The 15,459-nt window shown below is 42.4% G+C and overlaps 1 protein-coding gene across 4 annotated transcripts in view; it reads right to left on the bottom strand.

The window, feature by feature from the left end:
• The window catches only part of LOC133444097 (anoctamin-1-like), a 64,718-nt gene extending 63,817 nt beyond the window's left edge, over positions 1-901 (bottom strand). For all 4 annotated transcript variants that reach the window (XR_009782703.1, XM_061721596.1, XM_061721597.1 and 1 more), the window contains exon 1: positions 561-901. Coding sequence is in view for 3 of the 4 variants with exons in the window: in XM_061721596.1 (XP_061577580.1) it covers positions 561-665 (105 nt within the window). In the remaining variant the exon portion in view is untranslated. The remainder of the gene's footprint in view (positions 1-560) is intronic.
• Between the last annotated feature and the right edge of the window lie 14,558 nt (positions 902-15,459).

Raw genomic sequence — 15,459 nt, 5'->3', positions numbered from 1 at the left:
AGATGGAGCTCAGCTGGAGGCAGAAGCAATGGTACGGAGGTCAGGAAACCAGCTGATGAACGACCTCATGTTTATGATATCTGGACATAAAGGAGGCGGGAAACCTGCAGGACACGATCTGCAGTGCTGCACCATCGTTTCCTCTTATTAATCAGCGTGAGAACAACAACCACTTCTGATGCGGTTTAAACGGCCCACTGCGACATGAAAAGGAACGATCTGTCAGGGGAGTTGATTTTTCTTCGGCCTAATTTTGGCAAAAGATCAGCCGGATATATTTATCCTCTGAAAATTTGGGATCTTCACTGCCATCCTGAAGTTTAATCAGACTGGTCGGAATATTTTCAGTCAAACGTCAGTGATGATGAAGATTCAGTCAAAGCAATGAAAATGACTCTTAAAATAAATGGTGCCGGTGGGGTTCTTTGAGTCCAGTAGAACCAGAGCCACCTGAACTAACAGGTTCGTTCCCTGTCCAGCTGCTCTGTCCTCCTCATCTCTGCTTTGACACCACTGCTGCCATTTCTGGATGTTCCTCCAAGTTCAGGGTTGAAACTCACCTTAAACTTGCCGTGAAAGATGACGTCTCGTAGAAAATGTGGCGCCTGTTGCTTGGACTCAGAGTTTGAGGACGGGTCGCCTCGCGGCTCGGCTTCCTCGCTCATCTTGCAGGTAGAAGGAGGTAAACTGCTGTGAGGAACGTTTCCACAGAGGATAGTCCAGGTGGTGTCTACATTTCCCTGAGCGTCTCTGCTCTGAAGGATCCTGTTAAGGGGCAGAGCCTGGCATTAATAACCCGGGTCTTTTCTGATTTTAACGGGCCGTTTCGTCTCCGTAAAGCTTGGTGTAGAGCTGTTTTTCTGTCTGTGCAGTCTCTGAAATGAGCCTGCAGCCTTGTTACTTGAGAAGCCGACTGTGAGCCAGATCTAAACTTAGACAACGATAAAGTCAAAGTCCCCTCCCTTACTTTCTCTGGATTTGCTCAACCGTGATTTCTGAGCCCCCACCACCTCGATTCTGCTCTGACAGAGGCTGATGACCCCATCAGGTCAGAGGTGATGTGAAATATGTGTGGAAGAAAAGCCAACATCGTCCAAAGCAGGAAAACACAAACAAATGTCATTATTCACTCAGAACCCGTGTGTGAACACGTCAGAGGGCTGCAGGGTGAGGACACGGGAGCTTTGAAGATCCTCGGTCATCCAAAACTGAACAAAAACACATTTGTTCATACTGTCATTTGGATTATAAAGGGCATCCTCTTTTAATTTAACCCTACTGTTTTATGTTTCAGGACAAATCAAGTCACCTGGTTCTTACCTGGTCAGAATAGGAAATAGATCCAACCTGAAATGAAAAACAACAAATGAAAGGCGACACTGTGTTATTGACTGAACAAAAATGACATAAAAACACACATGAGTGTCCGAAAACTAATTACATAATTAACCATTCTACTGGGATTAAGAAAACAGAACTACACAACTATACAAAGGCTGGATGAGAATCTTCTAAATGGTTAACATACAACATCCATCTGTAGACTGAATTAGGACCTGGACCAACCGTCTGTGATGTCACCGGCAGGTTTCTGAAGAGCGCACAGGGACGGACTCCGCCCAACCCCAATTAACCCAAGAGAGGGCAAATAGCTGACATGAACAGACGTGGAAGCAGAGACACTTGGTTCACCCATAGACATATATACGTAGACGCCTCATAGACTGACGCTGCCTATTGGAGATGACGTTCAGCGCGGCCGCCATCTTGGATGGGTCTCCAATGAGGCCCCAGTGCATTTATTTCTACTAAGGAAGGTTTTATCCCCGACTACAATCATCCATAACTCCCCGAATTTTTACCCGATTTTCACACGGTTTGGTTTGTTACAAACGGCAGAGATATAGTGATGATACAGGACGCTGTCACACATTAAAAATACATACTTTTATGCTGAAAGACTTTGTATTATGCTCTTTAACAAAGACATATGATATGGCGTATTGATAAATGTATAAATTAATTAATTTTATATTTTAATAAAGAAACTAATTTGATTGTTCATTTGAATGTATGAGTCATGAGCTGTCATTAGACCATTATGTGAAAGTTTTTATACATGTCATTTCATTCTGTAACATTTCATTCTGTATACATACAAGCTCGCATACAGTATATACTGTACCAGCTCAGTAAATTTTTTTAAAGACCTGGAAAAGTAAGCATTATAAATCCAGGTCGTACTGCGGCAAAACATTTTATTTAAAAAAACTTGAAATCAGAAAAAACTTGCATCATATAGCACTCCAGAAAAAAATACTGTATTCTGTTAGAAAAAAAACCTAGAGACTTTTTGGATTTTTTGCCTTTATTGAACTAGCTCACAATCTGAATCATCTAATGCATTAATGAATGTGTTTTTTCAGCACTTGATTATTTACTTTATTATGCATTTGCTCTAGTATTGTTATGCATATGTGAAAAGAAGCTAAATGATTTTGAATTATGTAATGTACTGACCATATGAGGGAGGGAAAGGGAGAGGGGTGTGTTGTTGTATTTATTTATTTATTTATTTATTTATTTATTTATTTATTTATTTATTTATTTGTTTATTTATATATTTTTTTCTTTCTTTCTTATTAATATTATGTATTTATTTTTGTTTAATTATCGTTATGAAAAGTTTAAAAAAAAAAAAAGGGAAAATATTGATATTTCTATTTTTATTCTCATTTTTTTTCTCTCTTATTGCCCTCAATAAATATATCTATAAACAAAATAAAAAAATAAATCCAGGTCATTCCAGGGTCTTATACTACCCTGTTAGGCTTGCAACTAGGGCTGGGGAGCTAAAATCCTTGAAAAAGAACTGTTTTGCAGCTTCTTGCATGTGCTGACTGTAACTGTAACTCTATAACTCCAGTGTAGTTAATTTTGCCTGGAGTGAGGAGACCCATCCAGTATGGCGGAGACGCTGGATTACGTTCCAACATGTCATGAGGCGTCTACGTATATATGTGTATGGGTTCACCTGCCCCTGCTTATGCTAAGCTATGCAGCTAACTTTTATGGCCATTCAGATCAAATCTGTACTGACATCCTCATTTCAAGTGTGGCTACCAAAACAGCATCTGAAAGCTGGAACAAGGACCAGCGGAGCACTGCTGGGACCCATGCCGGGACCCGTGCCAGGACCACTGGCTGCTCAGTCTGGCACTACCACCTGCAGCTCAACCAGTCCTACCTGCAGCAGCTAGTTAAGACTAGCAGCAGAACTCAACTGGATCCAGCTGCTGCCACAGGTGTTCTAGAGATAGTCCACAGGTGCCATCTGGTTAGTCTTGATTAGCAGTCTTTAACTGAGGACAAAGATGGCCGCTTTAGCTTCATCCAGAACCTTAGTCTCTTAGTACCCCTTAGTAGGCTACCATTAACAGCACTTTATATTTAAAATAGGAATAACTTTGCCCTGTTAGGTGGTTATTAATTATGTTTACGTTCAACACACGCTAAATGAGTGACCGCTGAGTTTTTGCAGCAGGCAGTAGTAGCAGTAGTGGTAGTAGTGGTAGTAGTAGTAGTAGTAGTAGTAATAGTAGTAGTAGTAGTAGTGGTAGCAGTAGTAGCATAATTAGTAGCAGTAACGGTAGTAGCAGTGGCGGCTTGTCAATAGGGGGTGCTAGGGCGCCGCCCCCATTAAAATTACAGGAAAAAATATAGACACAGTACACATAAATTACGTAATAAAAAGTAATTATCACATCTGTGCACTCATAAAATGTGTCTGACTTTTAATTTTTCAAGCCTTCCCATCCCAAACTGGGTTTATTCAGTTGTTTTTTGTGCAGACCGAAATACATAGGTTTCAATGGCGAGGGGCGCCGGCCAAATGAGTGTGTATTGTATGTTCTTAAACTTTTCTTCCATGTGACTTCATGCTGGTCTCTAATTGGTTACTCAAAGACTCTCCTCCGGGCCCAGCTCTCTGCGTCCGTGGCCAATCAGCGTGTTTTCTGTCATTCTTCATCCAATCTGATTGATTCATGAGCTGTCAATCAAAGTCACATCCCTGACAGTGTAGACATGCGACTGCATCCGTCACTCGCATACAAACGTGTCACAACGACAAGACAGGAGACAGGAGACAATGGCAGCAGAAAAACTAAATTCGGTTGTTTCATTACAAAATAATAATTTCACGAGGCCTTCGCCTCGGAAAAGAAGCTGATTAAGGAGCTTGGACCGGACCAACCAGACCTAAACTTGTAATCCCCACTCGCCAGTGCGCCCCCCCACAATCTTTTATCACCAGCCACCACTGGGTAGTAGTAACCTACAGTACGCGCTCAGTTAAACCTCAGATGATCCAGAATGCAGCAGCACGTCTGGTCTCCAACCAGCCCAAGAGAGCTCATGTTACTCTGCTGCTAATCTCTCTGCACCGCCTTCCAGTTGCAGGGCGCATCAGGTTCAAAGCTCTGCTTTTGGCTTACCAAACAATTACCAATATGGCGCCTGCCTACCTTCACTCCTTCATCCAGAGATAAATTCCCTCTCGACAGCTCCGCTCAGTCCACCGCAACGTGGCGTGAAATCAGTAGCCGGACTCTTCTCCTCCAATGACCAACCAAACTCTGTCCGATTTCCAGGGTCCGTACTTTTAAGAGCAAGCTAAAGACTTATCTCTTTAAGGAGCATTTCTGCATTTAGTTAACTTCTCTGCTCATCAGAATGAGTTAGAAGATTTGTACAGCTCTTTTGCATGACTCAGCACTGAGAAAGCTGCATGCACTTATGACAAGATGATCATATGATGGTGTCTTTTAAGAATTACTTTTCTTGTATAAACAGACTGTTGTGTTGGGTGGGAAGGGAACACTTCAACAACAAAAAAAATAAAAAAAAGCCTAGCATTAGCATGTCAGCACCTGTGTCCAACTGAAGTCTCAGCAGTCTGACCAGTTTGTGGTACTAGTGAACCTACGTGTATTAGGTGTGGTACTAGTAAACCTACGTAGATTATTTGTGGTTATAGTGAACCTAAATGGATTACTTGTGGTAGCTACTAGTGAACCTATGTGGATTATTGTGGTATTAGTCAATTTACTTGGATTATTGTGGTACTAGTGAACCTACATTAATTAATTGTTGTACTAGTGAACCGATTTGGGTTACTTGCGGTATTAGTGAACCTACGTGGATTAGTTGTGGTACTAGTGAACCTACGTGGATTATTGTGGTACTAGTGAACCTACATGGATTATCGTGGTACTATTGAACCTCCATGTATTAGCTGTGGTAATAGCAAACCTACGTGAATTAATTGCCATACTAGTTAACCTATGTTGATTAATTGCCATACCAGTTAACCTATGTGGATTACTTGAGGTACTAGTGAACCTACCTGGATTAGTGGGTTAGTTGTGGTACTAGTGAACCTACATGGATTAGTTCTTGTACTAGTGAACCTACACAGATTATAGCAGTACTAGTGAACCTACATGGATTACTTGTGGTACTAGTGAATCTACATGGATTATCATGGTACTAATGAACCTAGGTGGATTATCGTGGTACTGGTGAACCTATGTGAATTTTTGTGGTACTAGTGAACCTACGTGGATTTCTCGTGGTACAAGTGAACCTACATGGATTACTTGTTGTGCTAGTGAACCTACGTGGATTACTTGTGGTGCTAGTGAACCTACATGAATTATTGTGGTATTAGTGAATTTACATGGATTACCTTGGTACTAGTGAGCCTACGTAGATTATTGTGGTACTAGTGAACCTACGTAGATTAGTTGTGGTACTACTGAGCCTACGTGGATTATTGTGGTAGTAGTGAACCTACGTGGATTACTCGTGATACTAGTGAGCCTACGTAGATTATTGTTGTACTAGTGAACCTACGTAGATTAGTTTTGGTGCTAGTGAACCTACATTGATTACTTGTGCTACAAGTGAACCTACATGCATTATTTGTGGTACTCGTGAACCTACGTGGATTATTGTGGTACTAGTGAACCTACATGGATTATTTGTGGTACCAGTGTACCGACATGGGTTATTATTGTACTAGTGAAACATACATGGATTAGTTGTGGTACTAATGATCCTATGTGGACTAGTTGACATACTAGGCACTATATGCAGATGACATTGCAAAAACCATTTTTATGAAATAAATAAAAGCCCTATAAAGACTTCTAGTCAATATGATTTTTGCTTAAAATAATAAAAAAAAACCTTAACTTTTATTCATCCCACAAGGGGAAATCAGTCCTCTGCTTTTACCCATCACCGGTTAGACTAGGAAAAGTGGGCTGCCATTTTTCTGGCACCCAAGGATTAAGGGAAAGGTCCAAAGTGGTTCACTTCAGTTGCAATCCCGGTACTTGAAGCTGGGTCCTCCAGAGTTTGGAGGACCATCCAAGATCCAAGATCTGTAACCACTACCACTCCCCCACTCCCATTTTGACCAGATTTATAGAATTTGTGGCTTTTTTCTAGAGGGGCTGTTTTGGCAGTGTAGATGTAGTACCAGTGAACCTTAGTCGTCATAGTGTTGTGTAGCATGAACACGAGTACAATAGTGTTAGTATATTTAGTCTTCATACTATAAGTGTTGGATGAGTCGTCTTCCCAATGATTCTTCATTATACGTGGATTCATTGCTCTCAACGAGTACTTCAGTTTGAAAATGGAGGGTGGATAGACCCTAGGAAATGTTTTATTGGACTGGAGTCATACTGAACATTAAACTACATTTATCCCAATGTTAATGTAATCGAAACAAAAGTCTAAACTTTTTTCAAATAATATGATTCCAGCTTTGCCCAGTTTTCTTTCAGTATACTTTCTTACCAGAAAGACCCCATTGGATTTCAGTCCTCCAAGTGTTTTTAAGCTCTTTAAAGACCAACTTTTAGAACTTTTGTGATGTTCACACACCTTTCTTGTAATGACAGGATCAACCAATAACTGCTCAACCTCAAGGTCCAAATGTGGTACATTTTAGTCACAGATGGTTCCACTATTACTGGAACGTTTTTATTCAAACTGGACTTCCTGCAGCATGGACACAAGAAAGAAGATTAACTTCCTCCAACAGAACTACAGTATGAAAAGGTTTTTATGGTCTTCAACAACTTTTATGCATTTATCAATTTCTTAAACTTAATGTTCAAAAGTTAGAACCCCTTATTTTAAAGCAGCACTATGTAACTTTTCTACCTTAATATCATATTTCCAGAGTCAAATTTGTGATGGTAGATCAACTTCCAACAGGTTTAATGACACCTCTGTCATGGTCTGGGGGGTCTGTTTCGCCTTCACTAGCACTATGTAACTTTGAGGAACATGGTAGGAACCCTTCCACACTAAAAAACTACAATTTTTTACGACTTTGACTGCTTTACGGTATACGTCACTTCCCCCTCCTTCCCGATTCTTAGTCGAGACGAAAATGGGCGGGACGTGGAGCGAGAGCTCAGGAGAAGCTGGTAACCTGTTGCTGTGTTGTAGCTGCAGCAGCTCCACACATAACAGACATAAACACACATAAAGATCGCTAATGGTTTAACTTTTCACCGCTTTCCTGCTTGGAGGCAGAACCACGGAGGCCGAGTATCTGAGATAACAGAGTAAAAGAGTTGTCGGCTCGGTTGGATCGCGGCTGTAACGACCAAACATAACGTTCCTCAGTAAACAAACAAACACACAGACCGGGGTCGGATCAAAACACGGGTTTTATTCCCCACTTCTCCAGCTAAACGCAGTTGCTGGCCAGCTCTCTGCGGAGCAATTTACCCCAATCTTCAGATAAAACTAGTTTGTTGAGGAAAATATATTAACTCTATTTGTAGCTGCAGAGGAAAAAATAATCTCACGAGGAAAACAAAAATATTGCTCACGCCTCGGAGCCTCTTCAGCATAATATAGCAATCAAAAAAAAGAAAAGAAAAGTAAGAGTAATACAAAACATGTACTGTATTTTGTACTATTATACTAATTTATTGAAACACATGGCGAGTCAAACATTTACCAAAGCAGCTGCCAAACACTCCTAAACAAGGTAGCCGAAGACGTCGGTTGTGCACAACTGCGGCAGTAAATCCTCATCGGAGCTCCACTCTTTGATGGGGATTTCATATGAACCCAAACCGTTAGTAATCATTATTTTCTCCATATACCGCTCCCTGGCTTCCTTGTTTAAGGTATCCCGGTAAATTCCAGTTCCTTTCCAGCAGTTTAACATTTTTGTTTTGCGTTCCGTCTGTTCACTTGGTGAAACAGAAAAGTAGTTTTGAAAGTCCGTCCCGTCTTCATTCGCTATCAAAACAAATGCACGCGACGGGGACAGGAGTTTTCCAGCAGCATGCGCTGGTGCTCATGGGAAACGTAGTGTTCTTTCTGGTAAAGCACTACCACTTTTGTCCAAAGGAGCCACCAAACTCAACAAAAGCTGAAAGTTACATTGTGCTGCTTTAATATTTTTGTGTAAAAACATGTGGACCTCAGTCCTGCTTCCAGATTTTCTCCTGGAAACTCTTCCAAACAGACCAAACTGGTTCAGTCTTCTGTTTGTGCTCCAACGTCAGTGAGGCCTGTAGGCTTAGGTTGTTTTTTTACATGATATGACTTGGGGGTAACTCTGTTGGAACATCCACTCCTTTTTTACACTTGTGAATAATCTTTCTCACTGTTTGGAAATTGTTTTTAGCTAAAGGAGTTGTTTCTTTAAGACTTAGCTGATGTTTTCCTTCTTGTCCCTGTGTTAACACACCTGGATGCTGCAGACCAGCAAACTGCTAAAACATCTAAATATCAGGGGGGCACTTTTGACTGCCCACGTAACTTCGCCCCTTTGGCTTCGCTTGATTAAATAAATGATGGCATGTAATTCCAGATATTTTATCTGAAAATGTGTCTATAGTCAATCACAGAGTGAGACGTGCACACTAGCAGTCTGACATTATTGGCTAAAAGCTGGTCCTGAGCTGCAGCTGTGGAGGGTGTTTGACAGAGAACAGCCTACCAGAGATGTTATCCAGGACTCATTCGAGGGATGAGGACATTTTCTTTGTTACTGTGCTGATGTGGTCCTTAAACCCTGGAGTCTAAATGCAGATTTCAAAGAAGATTTCCAGAGAACTGTGTGCAGTTTTCATTAAGTATAAAAATGTGACCAGAATGTGAAGGGTCTGTGTGAATTTTCCTCTGTGCAGATTTTCCTCTGCATGGATCTTCTTCTCTGAAGCTGTTCCAGGAAACCGTCCGATCTCCAGATTTGTTTACTTTGTGGGAACTGAGATCCTTAAAGTTTCTGTCCAACCTCACATTCTTGACACTTCAGTCCCTCGGGGTTACGTAACACAGCAACAACATCCGCACTGTGGCATATTTTTAGACTTTAAGATCTGAAAACTAAACTGAGAAGCGGGCTGAGGACAGCGGAGGCCTTGTTGAGGACAGTTCCCGGGGGTACCATGTGAGATGTGGGGGTCAGGGTCAGTTCTCACAGGAAACACCAGGAAGTGTTGTTTGTGTTCACATATAGTGAGTCCAACAGCGGTCAGAGCTCTTTCCACTTCTGAACGTTAACCCCAATATTCTGCTACTTTTACAGACTTTACTCCAACTCTAAATGTTTTTTAAATCAATCAAATCAACTTATCTTAAGGTTTCACATTTATTTTAACTGACAGTTGTCTAATAAAAGCAACAGTTTCGCAGCAACACAGAGGAATGGTCTCTTGTTCAGATATCACTTTGAATTTAAGTAATTACGTTCATCCAGCTGCCGCAGTCAGCTGGATGCCAATACTACCAATAAAAACCAACTAAAGTATCTTTGGACAATCGTCTTGGTCACGTCTTGTAACATCTGTGCATCACTTTGCAGAACCTTGTCAGACACAAACAATCTGCCAAGAGAAAGAAGTGGTGGTGCTTAAACACCGGTTAACGGGGAAGGACAAGTGCATCATGCACTGATGCAGTATTCACAGTGTACACACCTAGAAATGTCAATTTTCTCCCACAAATACCCCGTAATAAAAGTCTCCTTTTTATAGAGGATTTCTTCTGCATCTGCAAGAGAAAGAATCCTGATGTGACACCCATCGATCACCCAAAGAGCCCAGTGAAATGCTCTGTGACGAGCAAGGCCACTTCCCCAAAGGCTCTGGATCACTCAGTGAGGATGTTCATCTTCTCCGACACCTCAAACTTATGGGATTTTTTTCTGGAGCATAAGTTGATATTTGGCCTTAAAAGTTCTGGTTTTGGATCATCATCACTAAAAGAAATATGTAGGAGAGTCTGGAAATGACCACCCAGCTAGCATCCTACCCACTGCACATCTGTAAACCTGGCTGATCATGATGACTGAAACCACTGATCAGAGAGGAGTCGTTGGTTGTGGGTGACTGGTATCTGCTACAAGGCTGTTTTCATACAGAGATCCACTGATCCTGGCTTCAAAGAGACATTACCATCATGCTCATTTTTGTTCTGTTCATGTAAAGATGAAGGCGACTTCAGACAGGAAGTCAGAATTAGACTGGGAGGGCCGGGCCATCTCCAATTGGAGACCGATATCTAATGTTTCTTTTGGAGATTCCACATTTGAGCGACAGCCAATGAGAGAGCAGCCACGGAGTCGTGTTATACTGAAGAAGGGAAATCTGTAAAACAGGTGGGTACTTTCATGACAACAATCAAAAAATGTAATAATGTACACGATTTAATTCAGTTTAATTCAATTCAATTTAATTTTATATCAATAGCGTCAACTACCATACTAGTTGTCTTCAGAATCTTTTCCAGAGACCAGAACATTACCTCCGATCAATTATTACATAAACAACAGCAGGTAAAAACTCCCCTTTAATTAAGAGGGCAGAAACCTGGATCAGGACCTGGATCATAAAGGGGGGCCCTCCTGCTGAAGACCAGCCGGGTAGAGCAGGAAAAGAGAGATAGGAAAGAGAGGATAAAGAACACAGAGAAGAGACACAGATATAAAAGAGCAGATATATTAGTATTTATGATCTGTCAACTGGAGAACTAAGAGTTCTATGTACATATACCTGGTTAGTTGGTGGACTACAGAGACCACTATATGAACAGGTTTAGACAGCAAACACTGAGGGGGTGAGAGGGGGGACTGCAGGTCTGGATCCAGGTCCTAGTGGTCAAAGGGTGGGACTGCAGGTCGGTGTATCATGTTGGTGTCCCCCTGCAGCGTAGGTCTAAAGCACCATATTTTTTTAACTATGGAGTTGATGTTGGCTGCCCACTTTAGATCCTGGGAGATGGTAGATCCCACACACTGAAGGTTTCTATAGCAAAGTTATTTAGAATGGAGAATGGCTTTCTCAAAGTCAGTGCGGTTACATGCACATCTAAATCAAGCTATTGGCAACAATCTAGCTGAGGAATAAACTGGAGTTTCTGAGAAATCCAAGTATACATGCGCAAGAAGACAATCGATTATTGAGTGAGGTGCATTCGACTCCGCAACGCTAGGTGGTTCCATACGCACTTTTGCGTTGGCGTTCTTACGGTTAGGTCTTTGTTGTTCGCCTTCTTCTTCTCCTACAGTGTTGATATTATGGCCTATTCGACTTTCTGTTAATGCATTTTAACGTACTAAAGGACAATGGCGAACACTATTCTTCAGTCACTTTACCCAAGTTACCGCACTGACACTTGCAAGATTTAACTTTTCATCAATCGTATATTTGAAACAAAATGAAAACAACATTTTCTCAAAAAAAGCTATGAACTCTCTTTAAAGCTAAACTCTTGTTGGACGACCATTTTCCTTTAAAGGAGCTTGAGGCAAGAATAAGAAATGAGACTCATTAGCGCCACGACGACCGTCGGGGGTACTGCAGCCAACAGCGAAGCCGGCACGGGAGAACGCGCATGCAGCGTCATGTGACGTCACATCCGCAGGACAGCGCGGGAAATTCCGGCCCGGAATTGCAGCACATTTTGCAGCACACAGCCTGTTCAAGGCAACAGAGAGATACACTAGAGGGCTCATTCTTTTGGGTTTGGAACGCTTCATCTGACATTATTACTAGAAAACTTAAAACGTATATGCATTTCTTTTCCATAAATCCTGCCTCAAGCTCCTTTAACACGGAAATTCAGAAATGAGTGTCAACGAGATGTTGGCGATTTAATGTGGCGTGTACACATAGATTGTAAAAAACAATGGATGAAGTATTACGTCACATGACCCATTGGTTCCTGAGAAGCAGTTTTGAAGCCTCTCTAGTCTGTACTGAGCACAGCCACGTTGCCCGGAACGCCAATCAAAGTTAGCTTCAGCCGATTGCTGCTAAAATATCTGCAGAGCTGCCGGCAGACGTTTAGAACAGAATTTCCTGTTGAACATTTTGGCTTGACAGATAAATCAATAAATATGCTTGTGTTTAGCCGACGCTGGGTTAAAAAATCCATCCATCCGGGTACTTTCAGTGTATTGCCTGAAGACATACTTGTCAAAGTGAATGCACTGCACCCAAAATGTAAATATTCAGCCACGAGACCCCAATGAACCCCCCCCCCCCCACAGAATTGTTGTGAATGAGCAGAAACATGTCGAAACTCAGGACACCTTAGGATTTTTTTAAGACCTTATGTTCCAGCCCTGCCCCTCTCTTTGATTTAAACATGATGATACCTGTCTGTAAATCATCCTCTCTACTAATCTTATACTCCAATCATCTGTTCCTCCTACACTCTCCCTCCCTTCTTCCCCTTCTCCTTCTCCTTCTGCCCATCTTTAAAGCCAGCCAGATGATCTCCATCACCAGATGATTTTGGTCAGTTTCACTAACTGCCCCCCCCCCCCTGCACTCTGGACTGATTCATGAGTCTGCTTCCACCAGGCAACTGAAATCCATGCTGTTACTGTCAGTTGTAAAGGGGGAGGGGCTCTGAGGATTAGCGAATAATGCTGAAGAGAAAGACGTCAAACTCGACACGATCCAGACACTTCTGTCTGCTCCATTAATGTAATCTCCACTGACAAAGAAGTAAATACACTTTTATTTGAATGCCGCCTTTCCAAACCTGGAATATGTAATGATTTCCTTGACAGCGAGAAAAAAAAAAGATCCTGGAAGCAGGAGTTGTATGAAACCATTTCAAACTTCAACCCTCACTTAAAACAAACATCAGGTACCAGACCCTCTGAGGTGACCAGACCTTCCAAAGTGACCAGACTCTCTGAGGAGACCAGATCAGATACCGCTTTTCCACCAAACCGGATCCGGGGCTGGTTCTGGGCCAGTGCTGAGTTTGGAAGCGGGCTTTCTGTTTCCACTGACAAAGAACCGGCTCCGGGCGAGACAAACCAGTTCCAAGGTAGCACCAACTATTTGCTGCGCTAGAGTAAAGAACCGCTTATGTAAGCGGAGGGGGGCGGAGTTGTTAAGACCTACGGCAATAGCAAGACTCGGAGACGGCAACATTTTCAAATAAGCGACTTATTAATATGGATACAGCAAAGCAGCAGTGGTTTGTGGAGGACACAACCTGTCTTTTAGCGATATGATCCACGGAGGTTGCTATGCGGACCAAGTTTGTATTAGAGCAAATACGTTGTTGTTGCTTCAACTTTTGCACCAATGCAAATGCAGCGACGTAACTGACGTTTGCAGTGACGTAATGACGTGGCTCCCCATAGCGTCCGAGCTTAAAAAAACAAACCGGTTCTCAGCTGGTTCGCAAGTTGAACTAGTTTGTAACCAGCACCAGCACTGGCCCAGAACTAGGCCTGGAACCGGTTTGGTGGAAAAAGGGTATGACGAAAGCAGACCTTCCAAGGTGACCAGATCCTGATCCAGATCCAGATCAGAGGGCTTGTAATACATCAGGTTTGTGGTTGGAATAGTCTGAGTGTCTTCAGCCTGTAGAGAAAGTGCCGACTCAGGTGAAGTTGGGGTCAGTTTGATGTAAAACAGAGTCGTGGAGACACTTGCAGGCGCAGGAGAGCTGCTGAATGAGTTGTGACAGGATGCTGTAAACTCAACATTTCCTGTGGAACAAGACGGACGTTTCCTTCCTCAAACAATAACCACAACCCTGACTGACAGCTGAGTCTTGAATTTATGTCTGTTTTCTGTCAGGTGAAGCTCTTGGAAAGTAGTCCATGATCTTAATACAATAAATCAGTTCATGCGAGCAACTACACGCTGCATTTGAAAGAATCTAGTATCACCATCAGGTCAGAGTAAATGACATACAACAGCAGAAATATGACTACATTTTCCACTTGTACAACTCATACCTGTCTGGATTCATGTTTAAATCCACCCTGGAACATCTGACCATTAGACCAAGACAGATGTTCCTGCTGTGGACCAGAGAAGTGGTCGAGTTTAGTGAGGGAGAATGTGTTCTAGATGCTTGATGGTGGTTGCTTGGCAGCGCTACATAAATAGTTATTGAACGATGTCTGATGGTGCAACCCGTATCCAACCAAGGACGACTTTAATGGGTCAGGTGGACCGACCATCAATCAAGTGGAGTGGCTTCGTCGCTACCAAAATCACACAGATCTTTGAGCGCAGTGTTCCAAATAAAACTGGTTTGAGGTCATAAACTGAACAAAATTCATACATAAGGTACCCCAGATTATTGGGGCACTGATGATTTTTGAGAAAATGTAAGGATTTTAAGTGCCTTAAAGTGCAGAAAATACAGTACTCACAGAATGTCAGAAAGTATCTGCCAGGATCTAAAATGTGTTGGGTTTTTCTTCCGGCCTCCATCCGGTCTACTGGTCTGCTCACTTGTCCGTCTGGTCAAAAAGACAAGACGTCTGAGTCTGATGAGTCCAGCACGGTTGCATTACCACAGCAACAACAAAAGTAAAGGCAGCTCGTCTTAGTACTGTAACTCCGCTTTAAGTAGTTCAGTAACAGATTTTCAAGAAGAAATAATTACAAAAATCTGGAAACTAATAAAACCGTAGGCTACATGGATCTACCGGGCCAGACTAATCCGGTTCTATCTAACCGGACAGAAGTGGACACAGCATGGGGGATCTTTGACCTTGTTTATACAGTTACGGTCATAGGTGTAAATCCACGGGAGCCCCCACTTTTCATACTCCCATTTTGAATCTCGTAGCATCAGCTAGCTTTATTCTCCAGTATTCTATTATTACTGAAGGAACACATGATCTAGAAGGTAATTACAGGGAGTGTGAGAAAGTGAGCAACCCCTCCCCTTCTCACCGTCACCGGACTTTTTTAATGTGTGTGGCAGAGTGGAGGATTGGGCGTGGTCTGCGGGGGGAGCAGCACACAGGTGTGCCTGGTTCTGCTGATTGGGTCCACCTGTGCCCAATCAACCTCCCCACCCTGCCTGGCTTCATAACCAGTGGCTGCATACCAGAAAGGGGGCTGCTGAGTGGAGGTAGCTTGC

Source organism: Cololabis saira, chromosome 5 (genome assembly GCF_033807715.1).
Source record: "Cololabis saira isolate AMF1-May2022 chromosome 5, fColSai1.1, whole genome shotgun sequence".
NCBI classification, from domain to species: Eukaryota; Metazoa; Chordata; class Actinopteri; order Beloniformes; family Belonidae; genus Cololabis; species Cololabis saira.
This window is presented reverse-complemented; position numbering and strand designations above follow the sequence as displayed.